The following is a 25,867-nucleotide window of genomic DNA, read 5'->3' on the forward strand; positions in this document are numbered from 1 at the left end:
GCTCAATATATGATTAAAGTTGTTTTAGCGGAAATATGAACAAAATATTTTTTAATTATTTTTATGTTTTATTTAAGTGTGCTATACCTAAATATAATATAAAAAAAAAAAAAACAAAAATGCACATTTTTAATGTAATTATGTTGTAAATATTTATTACCTTTAAACGAAATATTTAAGAACAATCTGAAATACTTTGTACAAGTAAAAATCCGGACGACTCCGAAACAAAATTAAAATTATAAGAAATACGTGATTTTTTGCTAAACTTCAATTCCATATAAATTCAGATCTGTGTACAAATTTACAAAACATGCACACTAGTGTAATCACTTTCTTTTCTCATTTTTGCGATTGCATTGTCAGTCTGTCAGTATGCAGTACGTTATACTACGTCTATGATTGGTACCTATAAGCTGGCAGGGTACCAGTGGGAGATGATAGACCAGTTAGCTTACTGTGATAAATACACTAGAAATTGAGCATGATGATGGTTTCCGGAGAGAACGTATGGAGTTTGAGCTGACATGGTAGTGTGTTGTTAACTTGATCGCTTTAGTACTGCGTTCGTGCTTACGTCAATAATTTGTATTGAAAATAATGACTGCAATCTAACGAATGGTTTCGAAATATAAACTTATGGAATGGGTTTCCATAATTCGTTATTGGATTTTAATTGCATGGTATTTAATACACACCATGCACTGCATATCTGAAATCAAAATCATTTGCTGCCTTTTAGAGAAATAAAACTATTTTTCTATTCTAAATGCTTTAAAGAAATAAAACCATTAATTTAATAATTATTTTATTATTCTTATATAAACATTGTAAGAAAATCAATATTACAATTACATTAATACAACAATATTTTTAAGTATAGTTATACCTACATACAAAATGAAATAACATTTATCTTGTATCCAAGCACAGAGTTTTCTCAATAAAATGTTAATAAGTAGAAAAACTTTTATGAAAATTATTTAATCATAATAAAACAAATTATTAATTAAAAATAAGGAACAGAACGAAGTATTTAATACTAACTGACATATACCATTTATATTATTCTAGTATCGAGTCATACATAGCCATGTGTTAGATACATAGCTACATACTTAAAACTGTTGGTATTCAAAATGGAATTGTGTAATCGAAGAATTAAAAAAAAAAAAAAAAAAACTTAATAAATAATTACTTATCTAATAACTAAAACATTTATAATGGGTCCATAGATCTTAGCAAAATGTTTTTTAGATTTATAACAATACACTTTCTTCTTTCCAAAGCATTTGTATTTAAAATACCAATTTCAGGATAAGTAGTATAGGTATTCTTAAATATTTTACTACCCGCACCAATCTATTAAAAATAGTTTAGTTCGTTTTAACATTTTTTGTTTTATATTTAATAAATTGTTAATTTTTCATCCTAACCTAATATTTTCATATAGCAGCAGCGGTAATATTACATATACCTATTAGAATCACATTGTTTTTAATAATTATTATTAAAACAATTTTTAATGTAGCTTTAACGACAGTACAGGTTTCTTTTTATAACAGGAGGCAAACGAGCATGCGGCTCACCTAATGGTAAGTGACTACCGCCGCCTATGAGCACTCGTAATACCAGAGGCATCACAGGCGTGCTGCTAGCCTTTTAAAAAAGGAATATGCTCTTTTCTTGAAGGTTATGATATCGTATCCATTCAGAAATACTGCTGCTGGAAGTAGATTCCAAAGAGTTGTTGTGTGAGGAAGAAAGTGCCTTGAAAAACGTCACTCACCCAAATAGTTGGGATGGAACTTTGGATGGGATTCTTTTGAACGTTGAGGACAAAATTCTTCAAACACGCTATTCAATGTAATTGTATTTGTATTAACGTTGTAAAAATACGTGAAGAAATATATTTTGTCTGTAGAAGCTCCTGAGAACTTAGCGGAGTTTTAATTTATAAATATAACAAGTTGAGAATAAAAATTTCTATAAATTTTTTTTTTGAGAATATTAAACAAAAATATGTGTTAAATATTAAAAAAATTAAAATATACTTCTGTCATAAAAGATTGGTGGGCATATGAGAAATAATAAAACATTAACAGGAACCGGGTCAGACTAAAAATAATACATGAGAGTTTAATATAATTGTATAATGTACATTGTAGACTTACTAAATTAAATGCATATTTTATAATGACATGAAATATGTAAATGCTAGATACCATGGACAATTTAAAAATGATAATATTGAGATAGTTCCTAGGTGTAGAGGTCAATGAGATGGCCTGGGAATAGAGTTGGCTGGAAGAAGTTTCATGAATTAGTTGCACCGACAAGAGGAAACTATTAAATTAAAAGTAGTGATAGTTTTAGGTTAAAACAATAAATATACCCGTCTTAAAGTTATTTTACCAATATTTGAGACTTGTTTATAATCAATAATAACTATAATTTATACTGGTTTAATCGAAAAAAAAGTGATTCAGTAACAATAACACACTCATATGCTTATTGAATTAACAATTACTAAAAACGCTAATAATAAAACCGTATATAACCAGCCTAATAATATAATCGGTGAACATATTGAGAAACAAACTTTGAAAACGTCTTATACTGTTTAACTAGAATAGAACAAAAATAGGTTTTTATATTAACCGGTTTTGGTGATTAATAACAAATAATTATCATAAGATTATTATTTATTAAAAACTTATTTAATAAAAAAAAAGATATAAATGATCCTTGTGAAAGACATGTGAGTCAAATAGATCTGAAATAGTTAACATCTAAAATAATTATTAGGATAAACCAATTGTCATAATACCTACAAGTTGAATAGCTATTATAATCTTGAGTATTTAAAATTATTTCGATTCTATTTATTTTTGATTGGCTATATTTAACAAAAATTTAATTATGATGCAGTAGGTGGACTTAATTGCTCTAGGTATACCATGCACCTTTGGAATTGTGTTAATTCATTAAATATATAAAGGCATCTCTAATAACATCTTAAAATCCTTGATTTAAATAGTATCATAGTATTTATACTACGTTTTTATTTGATTCGTTACCACATTTTAATGTAGGCACATTATTATTAAGGGCACAAGATAGTAGTCTTAATTACTTTCAATAATATTAAGAAATTGGGGTTTTGGGGAATTGGGGTACTTGCATAATTTGTGGTCTTAGTCCGTGACTAAGTTTATTTTGTATAATAATCTGCATATCGTCTTTTTTAATTTAAACAGTAAAATATATTTTTCGATCATCAATACTACTAGAACACAAACTCAAACAAATCCAATATCTTCATCAGACTGGCATAGATGATATTAGAATTCTTAAAAAGAAAATATATTTGAAAACTTTAATAATTTTAATGTAATTTAAACCTTAATTATATGTAATAAAATACAGTATTGTGTTGAAATAGATTTTTTGAAATATGAACTCATGCTATATTTGTGACTATATTCACTTTGACCAGACATTAGTAGTATTGATGACAAAAAATGTATTACACTAGTTATCATCGATTTAAATAGTTTTTCAATATAATATCGTATATCAAAGTTAGGTCTTTTAATCGACAAAAGATAATTTCGAATCCAATTGATTCTTTTTATATGCAACGCGAAACATGCGCTAAGTGTAACTAACTTTTCCTTTCCAATCAAATGGACTTTCCTTCTGAATACAGTGTCTCAAACAATTTTTGATACTCATTCATTTTTAACATTAAACAAATTTTGTTGGCATTTAAACATTTTAAGTTTATAATAATGTATTTCATATTGTTTACAAATATAAGACTTGTTATTTGGCATACATAATAGATTCAGATAATCTCTATGCAAAATCAGATCAGTGGGACGGCTTAGCTTACAATAGCATAAAAAAAAATTGGCAAAGTATATTAAACCTCGCCTTTTTCTAAAAATATTAGGCCTTAACAATTTCAGCAGAAAGCCTTGCTAAGAACCGTAAATTCAAGATCTTGACCGACTTCGTGAGTACATCGAAACGATTTGAACTTTTCTTAAATTACACAAATATAGCTTAGTAGTTAAAATGTCTAGATTTTCAAAATTAATATACAAGTTCGAATTCTTAGCAAAGGCATCTTAACATTCATAAAAGACATTTGCATATGTATATAAAATATAGCCATATAATTTCCGTAGCTAATTTGTAAAAATACCAGCAAAACATTTATATTTATTTTATGTAAAGCTAGCATTAAAAAGATTAGTAGAGACCTAGCAATCCAAGTAAACATTTCTTGTAGTGGCCGGAGCAGTCACCCTGAAAGCAAAGATAAACAATTATATAGTATGGAAGCAGTAACATCATCGTCATCATATTAGCCTTTAACTTCCACTGCTGAACATAAGCCTCCCCCGTTGGGAGTTTGCCAGTAGTTGCCACACTTGGCAGGCGGATTGGCAACCGTAGTTAGGCTTTAAAGATGTTTCAAGAGAGATCAACCCCCCCCCCCCCCCCCCAACAAATCATCATTATTATCATATTAGCAGTTAGTACATCAGCAGTTAATAAACTACTATGGCATACCAAAGGCAGTGAAGACTGAGGGAGACTATTGACAAAAGTCGTTTGCTTGGGCACCTCTGTCCCATTCATATATTTCTAGCGCAAAGCAGTTGTGTTTGCATGGCCGTGGGTTCGGTTTGAAGGGTGGGGATATGACAGTAAATTTACAGAATACAGAGGTATAACACCCGAGTCCTCAGGAATGGCAACGCATGGGTATCATGGGCGAAACAGTATACTCTGTTATGTCCATGGTACTGCTCATGTCTATAGGCGACGGTTACCACTTTCCACCAGGAGGGCCGTCAGCTTCTTTGCCATTCTAAGTTGCGTAAAAAAACTCAAATTCACTGATTCCTAGCAACAACATTTGGGGTCGACTCACTATTTCTTTCGAGTTTATCTTATGTTTGTCTAAACGATTGTCATGCGAAGATTTTTATGCTCGATTAAAAAATAAAGGAAATAATATTACCTCTATCCAACTGGCGAGGGTCTCCCCGTATTTGCTCTGGAACATATCCGAGATGTCGCCGAGGTCGACCTCGCAGCGAGTGACCATGATGCGAATGAGCTGCCGGTCGTTGGTGCCGAGACCTTTCATCGACTTGTGGAGACGTTCGGCGAAGAACAGCGGTTTGTTGCGTACCACTTTCACTGTAATGAAATATGTACAGATTTATTTTTACTAGTTTTTATCTACGTCTTCTTCCGCGTGACAGAGATATGTTTACAGATTGAGATAAAAGACGGCCTATATCCTTCTCTAACCCATATAATACGTGTACACCAAATTTCATAGTAATTCGTTAAGCTGCGCTATAAGGTAACAAACTAATTTTCACATTTATAATTATAGTAAGGATTTGTGGTTTTTACACTTACACCAAATATAACAACAATTATTAAAAAAAATCTAAAGCCAAAAGTTTTTTTTTTTTTACGTGTCATGTTTGATGGTAAACGATTACTTATTCCAGTACGCACATACATGAGTAATGACGACCCAGAATGAACCTTATTGCATCCTATATATGATAATATAATATTGTAGTTTTAGAATTAAGTGAACTACAATTTTAAAACTGATATCTTATACTTATAGGGTAGTGGTGACCCTCAAAGAATTTCGTTGTCACTTTTATATCTAATATCTAAAGTTATCAAGTTTAAATAAATATATTTACGTCAAGTGTTTATGGTTCCTCAAACATATAGTTTCATATTAATTTAGTTGAATAAACTTTCAAGATTAAAAGAGAAACTAAATGAAATAAGAGATGTAAATCATATAAGTATAACATCATCATATCGTCCGTTCATTGTTCACTAAATTATAGATAAATTGTGAGTTATAATGTAAATGACAAAACATCCAAAGAATCATTGTATACGTTCATAGAATAAAATTATAGGCAACACCTATGACTACATAGGAAGTAGCGCCAATCTCGCTTGAAACGAGGCCAAGTGAACGTTTAACAGGGATTGATCGCAACCACATCATGTTTATGAGTCAGCTTTACTATTTTGGCAATTCGTGACGTATACGTCATACATAATGAATCGATGACGCATGTCTGACTCGGGCGGACACGTTTACGTGTACTATGGTGAGTGTAATGTCTTTTATTTTGCATTACGCAGCGCTGTGACGTAACATGACTCATGCATTGCGTCGTATCGTAAAAAAAGGCCTTACAAAAGAAATATAATTATGGTTGAGACAGCTATCAATCGTAATTGTCAAGTTTAGTTTTATGTGCTGTAAATATGAACTAGAAACAATGCCATACTTTATTTAACGATCGAATAGTGTAACAGCATGGTTCGTAATTATCAAATATAGTAAATTGAATGCCCATTAAATATAAATTTATTAATTTAAGTATAGATTATTATCATAATATATACAATCATATTTATTATTATGTAAATTTATAATAATAGTTAAATTTGATTTTTTTATATAATGTAAGTTCGCCACCACTGTCTTCAAACGTTTTCTGTTTTAATGATTAGCTGGTAAAGGATGTCATACGGCATTAAGCTCGTTATTTGTACAAATAAAAATTGTACAATAAAGAATAAATAAACAATGCAAAGTTATTTAATTTGTATTACAGTATACAATGACTGATATTATTGACGAACATTAGTATTGTACAAAATGTCGATTAGTAAACAAAGACCAGAGGCCTACCATGAAATATTTGCTGAAATTTCGGGGGCAAACGAAACAGAAATCTGATGTTAAAATTACATAATACATGCTGTTATTATTGTTATTAAAATGTTAAAATATCGTTCCTCTGGACTATTAGGATAGGATTTATGATGAACGAAATGTTAACCTGCATTTACTGTGTCGATTTCGGTACGAACAAAAGTACGAAATTGAGCCCGAAAATTAGGAATAGAAATCCACCAGATTTAATGCTAAGAAATTGCAAAAAGTAGTGATATTTATTAGTTAATCATCAGATCCATAATGTTTAAAATGTTATAAACAAATGTAAATTCAAAGATTCATAATAAGAGCTCAAACTAAAGTCTAGACCTAGCTCTACAGACAAGCCATTTATTTATTTTTAGTTATCTCTCTTTTCTAAATTATTGGCAAAACTCATGTTCAGCAGTGGACGGTTAAAAGTTGATATGTATAAAAAAATATAAAAACTTACCAATAGCTCTTAGTGCCTTTTCAAGGTCACCAGAGAACTCTGCCTTGATGGCGTCATCGATGTCGTGTCCGGTGAGGAACTGGTACTCCTGGAAGATAGCCGCCAGCTGTGGGAACGAGCGGGAGCACAGCACCGCGTTGAATACTGACTCATCGGTGCCCAATCGAAGTTCACCTGGAAACATACATTTTTGTTGAAGAGAATGTTTTTTTTAAAGCAAAAGAATAACGCAAATAACTTAATATGCTCCTACTGGTGGGAAAGGTATTGTTAGTAATGGAGACTGAGAATCCCATTGCTAACAATATACCCAACCAGGTCGACCTCCTCGCGGTTCCCCCTGGAAACTATCATGATTAATTACAGATGAATTCATCATGATGAACTAACTGGCCTGTTTTCATCCTCATCGATCACCATTCACTGGTGCCCCGCCAGCGTATCCCGTTAGCGCAGGTGGGGTTACCATTCCATTTTCATCCAATAAAAATTATTCTTCTATTTTTGTAGCTGGCCTAGGTGTATTTGTAATACCAAATTGGTCAGATTACTTATGAACATTTGGGCTTAGAACCATTATTATTTGTACAAAAAGAAAAATCAGATATTTGTTGATGTAGGTAAAAATTATAATGTGCTCGGGTCAATTTAACTTTTTAAGATAAATGAAATAAACTCACCCGCTTGGAGCAAGCTCCTTGCGTCTTCCCTTGCCTTTTCCTGATCCACATGGAAATCCTCAGCTCTGTTGCCCTGGAATTATAATTTAAACATTTTGTCAATTAAATTGACAATATATATAATCGAAAGTTACCATGGTGTTAATGTGTTAATAAAAAATAATATATCTTTGTACAGCTGTATGATCTAACGACCTTAGCCTGTATCTAACAGCGAGCAAATTAAAAACAAAACAAATAATATTAATTATTCTAGAAAGAACAGTAAACAGTAGTAGCTTCTAACAATATTCTGACCTTTACTTGTGTTTATTTTGCTTTAGATTCTGAATCATTAGATAGACAATGAAGTAATGTTACAATGTTTTCAAGATATAGACTAAGTATCTATTAATACAAACAACACTTACTAATATTTTAGGTAAATAAGAAATTAATTTGTTTATTTGTTATCGCTTGGTACCATAACCCTCTGTCCGGGCATCCCGCGATTTTCGCGTGCAGTATCTACTAGTCTAATTTTACACATGCCGCGATTTCGACGTGCTCGCATTTTTTTTTTATTTATTGACGTTGTTATCCCGCGATTTTTGTTTTGGTAGATTGATATTATTTCTCTGGATCTCGTTACATGGCTAAATGCTATTTATTGCCAAAGCGATTTGTTTTATTGCTGTGAAAAAAAATACGCAGTCTGAGGGTTAACTGCTTAATTATCACGAAATTTCACATATATATTTGGATGGAGAAACACGCGAAGTATATATAGTTCAAAACAAATCTTTTGGAGGAAAAGGGTTGTTAGTAATGGGTTCTAACAGCCCCATTGCTAGCAATATACTCTATCAGGTCGACCTCCACGCGGTTCTCTCGTCGTGGTTAATTCTCGTCTAGTTCTTCACGACGGGCCGACTGACCTGTCTTCATCCTCACCTATCATCTATCACTGGCGCCCCGCCAGCGTATATCGAATATCGATAGCGCAGGTGGGGTTACCATTCCATTGTAAAAAAAAAAAAATCTCTTTCATATACATAAAACAAATAACAACTAAAACCCATTACAATGTAAGCAATTAATCATAATTGAAGTACCGTCACGCCCTCGTACGAACATGCGAATTCACAAAGAAGTACCTAAATGTTAGAATTAAATTATAGAGGTGCGTGAATGGAAATAATAATTAAAATTTAATAATACTAGGTTTAAACCGCGGAGTTACTCGCGTGAATTAGTATTGTGTTAATCTAGACATCTCCTAGACAGCTTCCGAGTAATATGAAAAGGATTATGTGAAATTGTTGACTTACCATACACAATGAAGTCATCAACCTTTTGAAGTTTCCCGATGTGTCACCGCGCAGATCATCTTCCAAGAAATTGCCGTACACTTGAAACAAAAATAAATACGATTAATGAAATATCCTCGATTATGTTATAAGCAATCTCTATTATTACTTTATAGTACAAATATATAACACCACGAAAAAAGTTAATTAATGCTTCAATATCAGACTAATATTGTTATTTGTTTTCCTTGTAATAGGTATTGAAAACATGACAGGAAAAACCAAACTACAATTATGAAACCTGCATAAATATTTGTTCCTTGTACTTTCATGAACAATAATTGTATGTTTAAAAAAAAAAAAATTTTTAAGATTATGTTCCAGAAAAAAAAAAACTATAATAATGGCAATACCAGTTATTTTAATTTAAAAATTAAACTATTGAGCTAATTATGATAAAATTTCTATGGGATCGATCTATCTGAAAAAATATACGTAAGTATACTTACGTATATTTTTTCAGATACGTAAAAATTTACGTAAAAATATACTTACGTATATTTTTTCAGATAATAAAAGAATTTTCCAAATCGGTTTACAACTGGCGGAATTATGGGGTGACAAACAAAAAAAAAATAACCGAATTGAGAACCTCCTTCTTTTTGAAGTCGGTTATAAATAAAAATACCTAATCACATTTTATGGATTAAGGTAGAAGGCATTTTAAATGATAATTATAAAACTGTAGTTCACCTATACATACGTAAGGTACAAGTTGTTTACATAGATCGTGCGTACCATCAACTCGTGCAGCGACCCTAATTATAAAGACTGCGAGAATTATATGCCAGTTTGTGTTTCAATTAAAATTGTTAATTATTTGATTTCGGCCTTAGTCTTACATAGCACTGATAGTTTATATAGGTAATCTTATTACAAATCTTAATAATAAAAAATTTTTGTTACGATTTTCGTTCACATTAATCTCCGAAATCGCTCAAATGTTTTTAATGAAATTTTGGAAATGTGTATTGAGATTGCTCCAACTTGAATATTGATTGAGGAGGTAAACGATCGACGATATCTCGCGGCTTTACACACGTGGAAAAGTATATAAAGTATCTTATGTGCTAAATTAGAATATAATCTACCTGTGCATTAAATTGCATTAAAATCCGTCCAGTAGTTTTGCGTGAAAAAGTAATAAACAATGATCCATCCATCGTTACATTCTTTTGCATTTATTATATTAATATAATATTTATTATTTTGAACCTAGAGGTGGAATCATAAAAAGCCTATTTCAATAAAAGATTATTTCTATTCTATCGCACGAAGAGCTTTGACTACAAACGTTCTGTTGACGAAGCATTATTACTGCCCGCACTAACATTTTTAACACATTTTAACGCGTAAACAATACTGCGAATCTCATGCTAGGCAGAAACTCATGTTGATAAGCTTTGCCAGAACGCTGACTGCTACTCGATATATGTATTAATAGAATTTCATTTATAAACAAAATACAATCAAGAACTCGTCGGCTTAATTTTTTAATTTTCAATGCGTATGTGGGTAGAAGGGATTGTTAGTAATGATGGACCTGTCCCATTGCTAGCAATATACACTGTCAGCCTGTCAGGTCGACATCTACGCGGTCAATATACTTGGAAACTATAGTGCCGAATTTCCAGGTTTATTTATCACAACGAGCTTTTATTTTCATCTATTATCCTTCACTGGTGTCCAGCTTATACCGGTTTCACAAGCTGGGCTACCATTCCATTATTATTCATTAAAAAAAAAACGCGTAAGTCACATGATCGACAGGAGACTTACGCGTTGTTGATACACTATAGTTCCAAGTTACTAATTGGACTCTAACATGACCATAGATAACGAAAGGTTGGTAATGAGTTTTATGAACTCAGAATATTTATGGCGTTCAATCTTTGGTGGCGTCATACCTATGGAAAATGAGTAAGTAAAATATTTAATTCAATGTTCAAACGTCTATATATTTTTTAAAAAGAATGACAATTTCTAAATTTTATACTGCGCGCGCAACTTCGCATGCGCTGTTATTTATAATTTATTTTTCTACAGAAATTCAAAAGGTATTTATAAAGGTTTGTTATAAAATATATATATACGCCACATCATCCCCTCCGAGACCGTTAACGGGCGATAGTAATCTGGAAATTTAACTACTCGTCCTGTTCTTGTTTTTATAATTTCTTTAGGTGGAGGTAAGGCGTCCAGAGGTTCATGTAGGCTGCGGTCATCTAATATGTAGGCAGGTTTCAAGCGATCTATTGATACAGTAACAGGTTTGCCTTTAACTAATAATTTGTATACTTTTTCAGATTTCTCCAGGACAGTATATGGACCGGTATATGCTGGTTGTAAGGAAGCTCGAACTGCATCTTCTCTTAAAAATACATGTGAAGCTGTTGGTAAATCCTTATAAATAAATATGGACGGTTTTGTATGTCTTGATGCAGGGGAAGGCTTTAAGTTATTAACAAACGAACGTAAGCGGGCAGTGTATTCTGTAACGTCTGTTGTTCCAGCTGTGCTTGGGTCGAAGAATTCTCCCGGTAATCGCAGCGGTTCACCATAGACTATGCAGTGCTTGCTTGTATGTCCTCTTTATAGGCGCTTCGAATCCCGAGCAGAACTAAAGGTAAGACTTCCATCCAGTTCTCTGTCGCATGACAGGTAATAGCGGTCTTCAGCTGTCTGTGGAATCTTTCTATAACACCGTTACTTGCGGAGTAGCAGGGGCGATATCCTGGATACGGTTTGCTAAATCAGAGAGCACCTCCAGTGACGCTGTAGGTTGAGCAGCTATCACTGTCTGTACGTTGCGTGGTAGCCTACTTGTCCATATGGTCTTGAGAAAGTCCTCTGGCACGTTCGGTCCGGCGAGGCTTTGTAAATGCCGTTTCCATTCCTCATGCATAAGTAGTTGTTTTACCTGCTTCTCGCGTGAATAGACGTTTGATAAGTTCAGTTTTCAATTTTTCATACTTTTCCGTCGGAGGTGGTGAAATTATAATGTCCTTCACTTCCTTTGAAAATTGGTGGTCAAGTTGTCCAATAACGTAATTTTTTGCATCTGCTGTTATTTTTGAGACGGCAAATTGTTTGAGCAAACCATATTTGTTCCTGCCAAAATGGCGGAACTCGTATTCTTTAAATATTTGTCGTTGTTGTTAGACGATGCCATTGTAATATGCGTTTTTTTTATGGGAAATTAAGTAAAATATTTAATTCAATATTCAAACGTCTATATATTTTAAAAAGAATGACAATTTCTAAATTTTATACTGCGCGCGCAACTTCGCATGCGCTGTTATTTATAATTTATTTTTCTACAGAAATTCAAAAGGTATTTATAAAGGTTTGTTATACAATATATATATATACGCCACATACCCTTATGAATATGAGATAATTCTTAGGAGGAAAAAAATCGTCAGTAACAGACACTGGCAACCCTATTGCTAACTATATATCCTCTCAGATCGACTTCCACGCGGTTTCCCCGGGAAACCATTGTGGTTAATTAATTCTTGGTGAATTCCTCACTGATCGGCTTTTATCCTTATCTATCATTTCTCATTGATGCCCCGTTAGCGTATTCCGACAGCGAAGATGCTACCATCTTATTATCCTAAAAAATCGTAATTTCCATAGAGGTTGGAATCAAGACTACTGTCATTGATTGCGGTTTGGTAGATTTTTTATTATTTTTGTGATTGTGTTTAAGTTTGTGATAGTCATTTTGTCCATTCATTTTTTTTTTGTTACAAACTTAACTTTTATTTGAAAATAGCAACAGCTGTTTCTTGCTCGTTCTTCTCAGATGAAATTGCAATCCGAATTGGGCGGTAGATTAAAAAAAAAAGAGTATTCAAAAATGTTTAGTATTAAGTTTACTTGAATAAATTTTTTTATTACACAGAATTGAGAAAGAATATCCTGGTCATGCGAACACAGCCAGTATAGAATATATAGTTACAAGTATGAGTATGTAAATTAAACGATAGGTTACTAAAAAAAAAATTCAATAGTGTGACGATAGGTTATTAAAAAAAAAAACATTTTCAATACTATGATAAAATAAGATAAATTTTTATTCGCTGTATCTTTATTTCGACTCAGAAGTATACGCGTAATTTTTGCATCTACTCTCGGAAACAATTCATTAGAATTTACAAGAATATGTAGCCAAGGACGGATTGTTCTGCGAACATACTGCTGTTTCAGTGACCTGGCCATTCTTCATATCATTTAACATTGGACGCGGTAATTGTTGATATCCTATCCTCGTTATTCACATTAGGTATAATCATAAGAATAAAGACTAGGTAGAAGCGACACTCCCGCCAATTCAATAATAATACCGCGTTTGTCGCTCGAGCCGTAAGAATTGAATTCCTTTACTCAGTGCGATCGCGCGCCACACACAGCATGTTTAATTGTACGCTAAAAGATGGTGCTGTATTTTTTTTTTATTTTACCAATTTAAATATCAATAATTATTTACTTAGCATTCGTAAAAAATGTATGTAAATTTTACAAAATTAAATTTAATGTTTTTTAAAGTAGTAACATTTCTTACTATTTATTTGACATATTTTGCTATAAAATAGATTACTGTTTATTCATTTTTTTATTAATAACTATTTTAATATATGATGGTGGGAACTCCAATAGAACTATTATTATTTTCTGGATATAACCCCTCTTCATATGCCTAAATATGTTGTATGTACCGTCTTTTGCCACGTTATTGATATATTTCCATATCGTAACACAGTGGGTCTCATTACAATACATTTATCTATACAAGGTCGCCACTTATGATTTTTCAGCTTTTTCAATAGGCTAACGGATTGCTTTTTCATTTGTGTGTGAGAAAATAATTTATTAAATGGGTATCAATTTGTGACAACCCTATTTGAATAAGAAGAAGCGAGGTACAGTTTGATAGCATCGGTGCATTTAAGAAAAAAAGTACATGAGTGTCAAGTATATACATATGCATATTATGATATAATCTAATGAAATCATATGGTCAATTTGTCAGTCGGAATTGACTTAATTTAGAAAATAAAAAATCGTAAATTGTTATAAGAAAAGACAAAAAGAAATATTAAGAAAAAAGATTAATTTTTAAGCGGGACAAAACCAGTATGGGCCAAAAGGAGAATGAATTATCGACTGAAAAAGATTTAAAAAAAAGGTATATAATTGTAAACGGAAAGCCGTAATAATAAAAAAGCAAACTGAGAATCTTTTACTTTTTTGAGTCAGTTAATAAAAATTAGTAAGCCATTAGACAGACAACAATACTGAATTCTAATTTCAGCATTCATTTGTGAGAAAGTGTTGTTAAGATGAGGTTGTTGACCTCGATAAACATAGAAATGCTAGTGTTACTTTCGTTGTCGGTTCATTAAATAGCAACATTTTCTATCAATAACTTCGAATACTAACGAAATTATTGTTCGTATAAATAATTTGGCAGGGGGAAAGGGATTGTTAGTAATGGAGACTGAGAATCCCATTGCTAGCAATATACTCAACCAACTCGACCTCCTAGTGGTTCCCCCTGGAAACTATCATGGTTAATTCCTGATGAATTCATCATGATGGGCTAACTGGCCTGTTTTCATTCTCATCTATCACCCTTCACTGGTGTTCCACCAGCGTATCCCGATAGCGCAGGCGGGGTTACCATTCCATTTTCACCCATAAAAAAAAGTTGGCATAAAAGAATGAAATTTTCAAAAAGTAAATCAATTACTTACTAGCCGTGTAAGCTTGTTTGATGACCTGTATCTCATGATTGGACATTGTACACATGACTTCAATCAGTACGTCCTCATCGGTTCCAATGCCTGAGGTAGCGTCATGAAGTTCCTTAGCATAAAATTGGGGCAGTGGAGTCATCAACGCCACAAGGAGATCTTCAAACTTGCCGCTCGTCTCACTCTTCAAATCGGAGATGAGATCCTGATAAGAAAAATATAAATATATAATATAACATACATACTCGGTTATGTAGTATCTTTATAAATAAAAAGTCTCCTTGACCCAGTAATGGAAAAAGGCTTCAAGAATGATGTCATCAACAAAAATGAAATCACCTGTATGTTTTTATAATAATATGTGTATCTAACACAAAATACAAACAAACAATTACAAACTATCTCAAATGTTCACAAAACCAAATTCAATATTAATATTGTGTTCGTGTGGTAATTGTAATACCTATTATTTTTCTTTTTTTAAATAAGTTATTTTTTTTTGTCATCACCAATTTACAATTTTTAACAGATATTCAAAGGTTGACGGGAAGAAATCACTTTTATGGGATAACTTCGCCATTGTACTCATTCTTTTCTTAAAAACGCTGTATCCAATAACTTAAAATTTTACAACAGTGTTACAAACCTATAGTATATGTGTACTTGATGAATTCTGAATTCCAATAAGCGGCATGTAATATCAGCATCAACGTACCAATTTCAATATGTATATTTCTAACCTTCTCTTGCTTGTAAGTAAATTACTCATTACTAATAAATGAAATTACGTATTCTTAACTTTTATTGACCCAGTTGTAGTTGCTACTAAATTTATTGATGTATATAAAATTTGTTTACAAAATATACACTCTGTATTCCGTGCTTCTGAACTGTAAACTTCGTATAAATTTAGCAAAATAATTATACTAAGAATTGAAATTTTGAAATAATATAAAACTTGATTTGATGAGATGTTTCGGTTCAGAATTTAAGATTCATAGCAAGAAGTACCTCTTAATCGTTCGGTTATTGGAAACTAGTAACAAAAAAAACTAGTAAAAAGAAAAAAACAAATAAACTCTCATATAATAGATGATACTGGTTCTTTTGTATAAATTTTGTCACTCCGTGTACATGACCGGTTACCGTGTCGTAATGTGCGCGGATCTAAACAAGAACTAACTCAAGGTCAATCATGGTACACACATATGATGGTTATATGAATGACGAAACTGTCAGGCCAGTATACTGATTTATAAAAAAATAAGTTACTGTGCATGCTCTACCCTTAATCCATAAAACAAATCACGAAAAAAACTACTGTATCTTTTTTATGGATAATAATGGAATACGATATGGGCATACACTGGCGGGGTACCAGTGAGGGATGATTGGTGAGGATGAAAAGGCAGATCAGTTAGCCCATCGTGACGAATTCAACGATAAATTAGTCACGATGGTTTCCAGGGGGAACCGCGTGAAGGTTGACCTGATAAGGCGTATTGATAGCGATGGGGACTAACCTCCCCATTACTAACAATCCCTTCCCTCTAAACTACCGTATTAGGACCAATTTCTAAGCTATGGTCTTGCTTTAAGACTGCCTAACTGGATTATAAGGGGGGAAAGGGATTGTTAGTAATGAGGTATAACTGACCTATTGTCAGCAATACTATTAGTTCGTCCTCCACGCGGAGGAATTCGTCACGATGGGCTAACTGACCTGCTTTCATCATCACCTATTATCCTTCACTGGTGCCTAGCCAGTGTATACCGATAGCGCAGGCGGAGCTACCATTCCATTATCACCCATTAAAGAAAATTTAGATTATTAGATATCTTTTGCAGACCGATATCCGGCACAAAAGTAAGCCAGTGTCGTCAGCCGGTATCCAACTCGCTCTACATTATTGTTTTCATCTCAATAAAGATTTTAGATGAATATTTTATGTATTTATATTTATGATTACAGATATATTTATTGGCCATACTAGTTATGTTATTTGTACCGCTGAGGTAACAAATAACTATATAGTTCACCTGATGGTAAGTGCTTACTATACTCTATGGGTGCTTGCTAAAGGCATTTTGTGCGAATTTATAATTAAATGCTTCTCTGCTGAGAGGCATTATTTATACAAGCTAACTATATACTGAAGGTTGCTACTGACCATATGAATACTAAGGTATCAATGATCAATTTACCACTTTAAAAAAATAAAAAAGAAATATCCGAATATACAACTATGGGTAGCACTATATGAATATGCACATGTCTATAGGCGACGGTTACCACTTGCCATCAGGTGGACCGTCAGCTTGTTTGCCATTCTAAGTTGTATAAAAAAAAATAAAAAAAAAAAAAACACTCAATTAATACATATTTGTTACAAGTAGTATCAACTCGAGACAGATTAATGATAAATAATAAATGAGGACTAAGGTCTCTTCTATCTCGAGGTGATTAATTCAAGACCTTAATCTTGAATTAGATATTGTATGTTATCATCCATATTAGAGCGTATAATACTTTACCTAACCAAGCGATTATACAAAACTCTACACTCAGTGGCTTGTTATGGTGTAATAGTCATAGCAAATATACTCATTCATTCATTCATTTAATAAAAAAAAAAACACTCGATAAGAAAGCGCCTATATATTGTTTGTGTAAACAATTAAACATATTAAGATAAAGAGCGATTATACAAACTCGACTCTCAGTGGCTTGTTATGGTGTAATAGTCATAGATAACGATAAGAAAGCGCCTATATATTGTTTGTGTAAACAATTAAACAAAGATAAAGAGCACGTACTTTTTAGAAAAATTTGGTGTAAAAAATGCCGGGTAAAACAATTATGATGTTTTATTTAGGTATATTTAAAAGTAAAATATTACAAATTGAAAAAGCCGAAGCTAAGGTATACCGTTCCTAATTCATGAACGGACAAAACTGTTATGTAGATTATTATTAATGTAAACTATGTCTGAAGGTCGTCTGATATATCGTGACAAATCGATTTATAATTACTAGGTATATTAACCCTGAGTGCTATGGGCTAACTTTATTTTGGTTAATATATATATTTTCAATAATTTATCACAGTAAATGTAATGGAATAAGGCAGAAATTCTATATAATGTGCGCTGACTGAACGATATAAAATAAAAAAAAAATCTATAGAAAAAATATCCATTACATTTAGCTTTACAAAAAAGTTCGCGACTCCATATATCGTGATTAAATATCTCATAATATAAATGAATAAATAAAATAAAAATAACAAATTTTGCAAGATTAAGTTTTGATACAGGTTTCACGTATATTTTACAAATTCTTATAAAAGCAAACAGATAAATCAAAACGTAAACTTCATGGAGATAAAGTTTTCTTTTCATAACATGTTAATTGTTGCAACTGGTCTGAAGATAATGAGAAATAAAAACAATCAAGCCGGTAAAATTGTTGCGTTATCGCAGGCGCTGGCCGTGCGAGAATAGTAGACCGGGTTTGGAGGTGAGGAGCGGATAAGGAACTATTATATATAAACGTGTCCACATTAAATTGCTAAATAGGTCATTCTTTTTAAAATCGTAGAAAATATTAGTGCAGTACTTTCACACATGCCAAAATACCAGCCTTACAAAAATATGCTGAACAGTTTTTAAACTGTTTAACATAAACAAACATTGCATCCGTGCGAAGCCGGAGCGAATCGGTAGTCGATTTATAAATAAGGGAGTTCTGAAGTAACAACATAAAAAAAATACAACCGAATTAAGAACCTCCTTTTTCAAATCATTTGAAAATTGTATAACAATGTACACAAATCGTATGACTGCCTATTTTTATTTTTAAATAACAATTTAAGTCACTTGAACAGGTTTGCTGGAAGAAATCTCTTATTAAAGATAAGCTTGCCTTTATACATTACATTATATATTGTATAATAAAGAATAAAGAACAATTTAATCCTATACCTTACAACTTAAACGGTCTCGTGCAGTGAGGAAAATACTCAAGAATTTCCACACGCTAACGTTTGTGTTACGAAATGACCTCACTACTGAGGTTTTTCAGAGACCACAAGACAAAAGGATTTTTAAAGCCCAGCAATGGACACGATTCGTAAATTATTACAGGCACCAATAGGCTTTAGTAATAGCTTACGATCAGACCGATTAATGTGATTTGTGTAAGCATAGAGAACCAATATTCAAGATATCCAGACTTCGAACGTTAGATGAAAACAATATCATCCAATAGGTGTCTATTACTTAATAATCTATCTATCACTGTCTCTTTAGCCATGCAATTTTGATAGATGAATAACTTACCTTTCCATACAGCGTCTTGAACTCGAAAGCGATTCGTAAACGCTGCTCATTGCTGCGTCTCGTAAGAACTTGGATGATGGCTTTCTCGTCTGTTCCAAAACCTTTCATAGCCTTCCGGAGCACCGCTGCATCCTCGCGAGGATCGAACGGATTGACAGGCACTACGGTGGGTTTGGACTGGAAAAAATGTTCTAATTTTAGATTTCTCTCACAAAGACAAAGACATCTAAATAATTTTTATTCGAGGAAATATAATTTTAAGCATTAGAGATGAGACATGAAGCATCCTACGTTGTTGATATTGTAATTAACATATTCATAAACATATTAGTACACATTGAATAATTGATTAATTAAAATTTTAATACGGAAAGTTACAAACAGTTTAGTGAATATAGAAACGTAACTTTACATAGAAGTTCCTGATATAGGAGCTAATGCATAGTAACGAGGGCGACAATCATTCAAAATTTTCATTAAATAAAAAATGAAAGTCTCTTTACGTAATATAGATGATAATTTTTCAATAAAAAGAGATAATAATAATTTGCCGGTGTCTAATAGACAATACTGATTCATACAAATGAATTCGAGCCAAACTATAATTGAGCTTGTCATCAAAGGTCATCAGTCAACAATAAAGTGGAGTACAGAATAAATTGTACCAGTTTCGAGTAATAACATCCTGTTTAAATATATTTTTTTAAATTACTACAAAATAATAATAATAATAGAACATTCTTCTTAACAATGGTCTGTCAGGACTTTAGAAAAACACGAAGAGAAACTCGAAAACACAATTTGAGTACTCCAATTATTTCTACTATTTTAATTCTTGCTTTTTAGTGCCTACTAAATGAATACATATTATTTATTCCGGTTTATTATTTATATATATATATATATATATATATATATATATATATATATATATATATATATATATATATATATATATATATATATATATATATATATGTTATTAAGGTAAGAAAGAATAAATATATGTTATTATCATAAAAACTATATGGTACTACCTGATTTCCAGAAAAGCAAAATTACTATGTCAGGAGCTAGAAAATCTGATCATACCTTAGTAACCTACAAAAATATTGTTTTGTGGGTTACTAAGCGCCATGCGCCAATGGTCTTACTTATAAACAAGAGCGAGACCCCAATATAAAAAAATAGCTAATTTTAGCTTGATTTAACTTGTGACGATTGCGATAAGCTGGTTATTTAACAATGTTGCTATAAATTAGTCATTTGTGAGACAAAAACATGAACCTGTCAGATAAGCTATCATAATGTTGAACATTTGCGGTTGAAATATACCCATGATAGCCAGTTACACACATCAACTTATAATACCTACGAACCTGCTAACATAGTGGTATGTGTGGTTAGCACTACAAACAGTAGGTACACACTTTGCTGATTGTATGAAAAACGGAAATGCGAGTGTTATCTTGTGATGGATCCTGAGTACAGCCTTGTCCGTTTTTGAGATAATACAAAATGTATTGTGTTAAATATATTAATATAGTATTAGGTCAGTACCTAATTTTTACTATATTAACCTAGTTTAAAGGGCGTAATTTATAATTAATATCTACATAAAAGTGATAATACCTACATATCCATTGGAGGTCTATGTTCACAGGTGGACAAATAATAGCTGATACGATGATGAGGGTTCACTCATAGTTTATAATTTCACATGTAACTGATTTATACAACTACCACACAATTTTTGAACCCCAAAATAAAATGTTTATTACAAAATTTGACACACAAAAATAATCGTGCGTGACGTGACGTCTTGATTCTTAGAAAGTCTAATCAATCTTAACTAATACTTTTCCTACTCATGAAAATACCAATCCCTAACAGCAATACCCGTAGTATGGACGAATAAGCAAATTATCATTATGTTCAATCATGTTTCAGAGTCTAACAGCTCGACCAGCCACGCGCTGACAGCCGTCTGGATATTTAATCACGACTGGCTCTTACCACCCCAACTATACTTGTAATTCGGTTTATACCAACTCCATTGGTTGATATTCTTATTCCTATTTTAGATCAGTATTAAAGTATATCTACACCAGACCACCTATTCATAAAAACGTTAAACCTCTCATAAATCTATTTTAGCTATCGAACTATTTTGTCTTTTTCGTTTATGCTAAATTCCTGATTTGAATGAAAGTGACAAAACAGTGTAATAGTTAAAATAGGTTTGTAGGTGATTTTAGTTTTTATGAATATAAGAGTAAAAGTATGATGAGAACAAAAAAAGAAAATCAGAATTTAAAATCAATACCAATAATATGCATGAACAACGTAACATATAAAATGATAGATACGTTAATGCTGTTACTATTACTGTACATACTGTATATACTGTGAAATGAGCAACTAAAGAATATTCTTACAATACTATCTATTAACATCCCACTTCTGGGCACATGTCTCTCTTAACACAGAGAGGTGAAGGAAGAGGACATACTCTTGAACTGTTGTACTGTTCTTTATTCCCTTAAATATCTCTTACTATATCCTGGGAATAAAATTAAAAGGTGACTCATTGTTTTATTATTTCACCACCACAAAAAGATTTGTTATGGGAAACAAAAATCCATAATAGAGATAAGCAGCATAGGTATATCTCTAACTGTGCAGAACGAAAAAGCAACAATGAAACATAAATACCGTATAACGAAACGATTTGAGCCCACGCCGTAGACCAATTGTGACTCTATATGCACTGCGCATACTTGAATTCGATGTTACAGAGGACATATTAATTGGTTATTCCGAATTCCTCACAGGCGTAGACGAAGTTCACGGAACGTACACAATAGAGTCACATCACTATGGTACACCATGAGTTCGAGCTATCAAGGTGTGTGAAGGTGAGAACAGAGGTTTTCAGGCCTCACCACATCCATTGTAGTGGGGACCAATGCCAAGACTGAATTGTTGCTTACTGCGACACACGAAGTGAGCATAACAATGTAATTGCAGCGAAACGTTCCTTGAATAGATTCATGTAGGTACTGACCAGCCTCCTATATTAGTGATTTCACTTGTTATCTGTACATGTGATAAAATGAATTTTGTTTTTTTTTTTCATGGCTTGGAACAAGCTGACGGTCACCCTGATGGTATTTGGTAACTGTTGCCTATAGACACGAATTGTCTATAGAATATACAATGTATTTGTCACGCCCATGCTATGAATAATAATAATCGTCCGTGGTATCCCTCATGCGTTTTGTTCTTAAGGTTAATATGTTCCTCTGTAGTAGGTACTTCATATCTAGTCATTTCAATCATTCAGGACAGCCGTACAAGTTTTGCTGCACGTATTTTATATATTCTACGCCGTGTGGTTCTAGCATAGAATGGACTACCCCTTCCTTTCCCGTGGGTGTCGTAAGAGGCGACTAAGGGAACTTAATGGTAGAGAGACAGCTTCAACATCCCTCCTAAAACATCACTAAAAACCTAACTACGGTTGCCGGCTCGCTTGCCAAGCGTGGCAACTACTGGAAAAACTTCTCATATGGGGAAGGCTTATGCTCAGCGGTGGACAGCTAACGGATGATATGATGATAAATTAATGTAATGTATAGCATAAGACACAAGGGGATGTCCCCTTGTGTTTCTAAATTACAAGTTTTTTTTTAATATAAATGAATCCATAAATAAATAAATACCATCAAGGATGACAGTTGGACATTATATTTTCAAAGCACATTGATGAAAACCATTGTTACTCTAAAGGCCAATTTCTATACATAAAAGGTCAACATCAAATATAATACCTATTAGGACAATTAAGAAAGTTATTGCTTTCCCTGAAAAAATGTTTGTCATAAAAGAAAACTATATGTATTTTCTGTTTACTTTGTGAACTGAGATTAGATGGATAATTAATTTTTTTTTAAACTTGCATGTCTCATGAATATAAGAAAAACTTCTAATGAACATATTTATATAATAGCCATTATATCATCTGTAGCCAGACAAAAAAATTTGCATTGTTTCAGGTTGAATCAGATTTTTGCTTCTTAGTCATATATGTACCATTTATAATAAATTTACAATATATCAATATAACAAATATCATGTGTTAAAAATTCATTTTAAATAATATTAATAAAATTAAGTGCATATTACTTAGACCAAATCTAAAGAAGAGTATTATAATTTAAAGATTTATTTTTAGAGTGGCAAAGTTAATATTATACTAATACCAAAACATTGCAAAAATAAATTTTATCAAAATTGGTTCAGAATTGGCATATATTATGACCTTAATATATACAGAAAAAAGGCAAAATAAGATAATTATTTTAACCTTAATTACAAAACAGAGAATTTTAGGTTATTAGTTCTTATTTTTTAATAACTTAGATCCTATAACAATAAAAAGAATATTAAGTTCTGACAATAAAATTATTACAAGGTTTATTAAGGTAAATAATTTGTAAAGAAATCCACAGATAATTTACACATTCATAGCACTCAATTTTATGCATTAATTGAATACATGGGTGAATAACAGGAAGGAAATATTCATCACTTATTTGAAAGTACTAACATTGAAAGGTAACATCACATGAATAATTTTTAAAAGAATAATATTTAGCAGAATATCATATAATTGTTACTATTAATTTGTACTGTTCCTCATTCAGTCTATAATAGTAAGAAAATAAAAAGCAAAGTTTAATGATTAAAGATAAAGCAAAATCTGTTGCATTAAAAACAAAACAAATAAGCAAAACATAAAACATACCTAATAATAGCAAATAATTGTGAAATATACAGTTACATTATAGCCTTATTAAGTTTGGAAATGTTAAAAGGGAAATATTGCAACTATTGATATACAAAAAACCACCACTCTCTTGTCTATACTAAAAATTACACTTAAAACTCCATGATTTAAATTAAACTTTAATTTTAGAATGTTGTTTTTTGTTTCTGTGTATATAGGTTTTTTAATATCAATAGTTTAAACTAGCAGTTTCCAATTCAATGTTTCGCTTATCACAAATAAAAATATTAAATACAATGAGAAATAAATGAATTAATGACCTTTCAAATGGAAAAATGATGGGTTACACACTGCTCCAAATAGAATAAATGTATAGCACAATAAGGTATAATATTTATTGAAAATGCCAAGTTAAATATACCTTTGGTGTAATGTATGAATAATTGGATTGATTTACATATATTTTAGTTGAGAATACTCGACTGGGTTTGGGGCCATCCAGGACCCTTCATCATAAGTGACCTGATTAAGATTGTTAGCCAAGCATTCTCGACTAAAACACATGTAAGTTAATCCAGGTATTCTTACATGAAAATATAATATATACTTACGAAACTTTTAACAATTAAATACCTTCGGTGCGTTGGGCACAGGTCCTGATGAGACACTGTAAGACTGCTGACTTTGAACAGGTGTATGACTATGCGGTGGATATCCTTGGTATTGGCTGGATTGGTGCCGTTCACTTGGTTGTGGATATCCAGGTTGGGGATAATTGGACTGAGCAGGCTGGGGGTAACCAGATTGAGCTTGTTGAGGGTAACCAGATTGAGCTGGTTGAGGGTAACCAGATTGAGCAGATTGTGGGTATCCTGAAGTTGGATAGCCTTGAGCAGCATTCGGTTGTGAATAACTCTGATTAGGTTGAGGATAAGGCTGGCTTGATGGATAGCCAGAATTTGGCTGAGGGTAACCCTGGGCGTTAGGATAGCCAGGCTGCGGTGCTGGATAACCCATTGTAGGGAAACCAGGCATAGGCATCGGGTTCCCGAAAGATTGTGGGGCCGTGTTGCTAAATCCAATATTGTGTAGGTATTGTTGACGTGGGTATGGCGATTGACCCTTGAAATGAAAGGAAAATGCACGTAAATGCACAATTGCATTGAATATTTTTTTGTTTTTGTGATAAACAAAACATGCAACAGAAATCAATTAACAAAAATAATATCTATTGACTGTTGAACACTACTTACTTGCTGATAGGGATTCATTTTGATAGAAAAGCGGTTAATCTACTTTCTTATTCGGATTCAATTCACTTGACTCACTACGTTTCACTTCACCGTAACTTTGCGAGGACTGAATTTAAATTCCAATAAAGGGGAATATTACACAATAAATATTTAATAATCGTGCGATTTTTCCTTACACTTTGAAACAGGTAAAAGTGACTAAAGTTTAAAAATAATATTATACACACAATTTAAATAAGAGGCAATGTTTTTAGGACAATGCTATAAAATGGAATGAATTGAAATTGAATGAAAACCGGTTTTTGCTTGACAGAGAGCGAAGTCTCTGCAGCATATGAACTAGAGAATGAATGATTATGATTGTATTATTTAAGAGTCGACACTTTACTAATAATAACAAAATTGGAAAATTATTTGTGCAACCACCCAAAAAAATACAATAAA

At 32.2% G+C, this 25,867-nt stretch overlaps 1 protein-coding gene across 3 annotated transcripts; it reads right to left on the reverse strand.

Moving 5' to 3' along the window:
• Nucleotides 1-790: 790 nt before the first annotated feature.
• LOC113517630 (annexin B9-like) lies at nucleotides 791-25,718 on the reverse strand. Of its 3 annotated transcripts, XM_026902374.2 has the most exons (9): nucleotides 25,424-25,718; nucleotides 24,804-25,292; nucleotides 19,379-19,555; nucleotides 15,039-15,243; nucleotides 9,238-9,317; nucleotides 7,928-8,000; nucleotides 7,248-7,421; nucleotides 5,039-5,220; nucleotides 791-4,317 (listed from the first exon to the last, which is right to left on the reverse strand). In XM_026902374.2, the coding sequence occupies exons 1-9, from the start codon at nucleotides 25,439-25,441 to the stop codon at nucleotides 4,261-4,263; spliced, it is 1,455 nt and encodes a 484-aa protein (XP_026758175.2). In that variant the 5' UTR covers nucleotides 25,442-25,718; the 3' UTR covers nucleotides 791-4,260. The 3 variants fall into 3 exon arrangements, with proteins under 3 accessions (XP_026758175.2, XP_026758177.1, XP_026758176.1); XM_026902376.3 differs by lacking the exon at nucleotides 24,804-25,292 and having other exon boundaries at nucleotides 25,424-25,715; XM_026902375.3 differs by lacking the exons at nucleotides 24,804-25,292; nucleotides 25,424-25,718 and adding an exon at nucleotides 22,094-22,360.
• Between the last annotated feature and the right edge of the window lie 149 nt (nucleotides 25,719-25,867).

Source organism: Galleria mellonella, unplaced genomic scaffold, assembly GCF_026898425.1.
Source record: "Galleria mellonella isolate WM207_F2 unplaced genomic scaffold, CSIRO_AGI_GalMel_v1 utg103, whole genome shotgun sequence".
Lineage (NCBI taxonomy): Eukaryota > Metazoa > Arthropoda > Insecta > Lepidoptera > Pyralidae > Galleria > Galleria mellonella.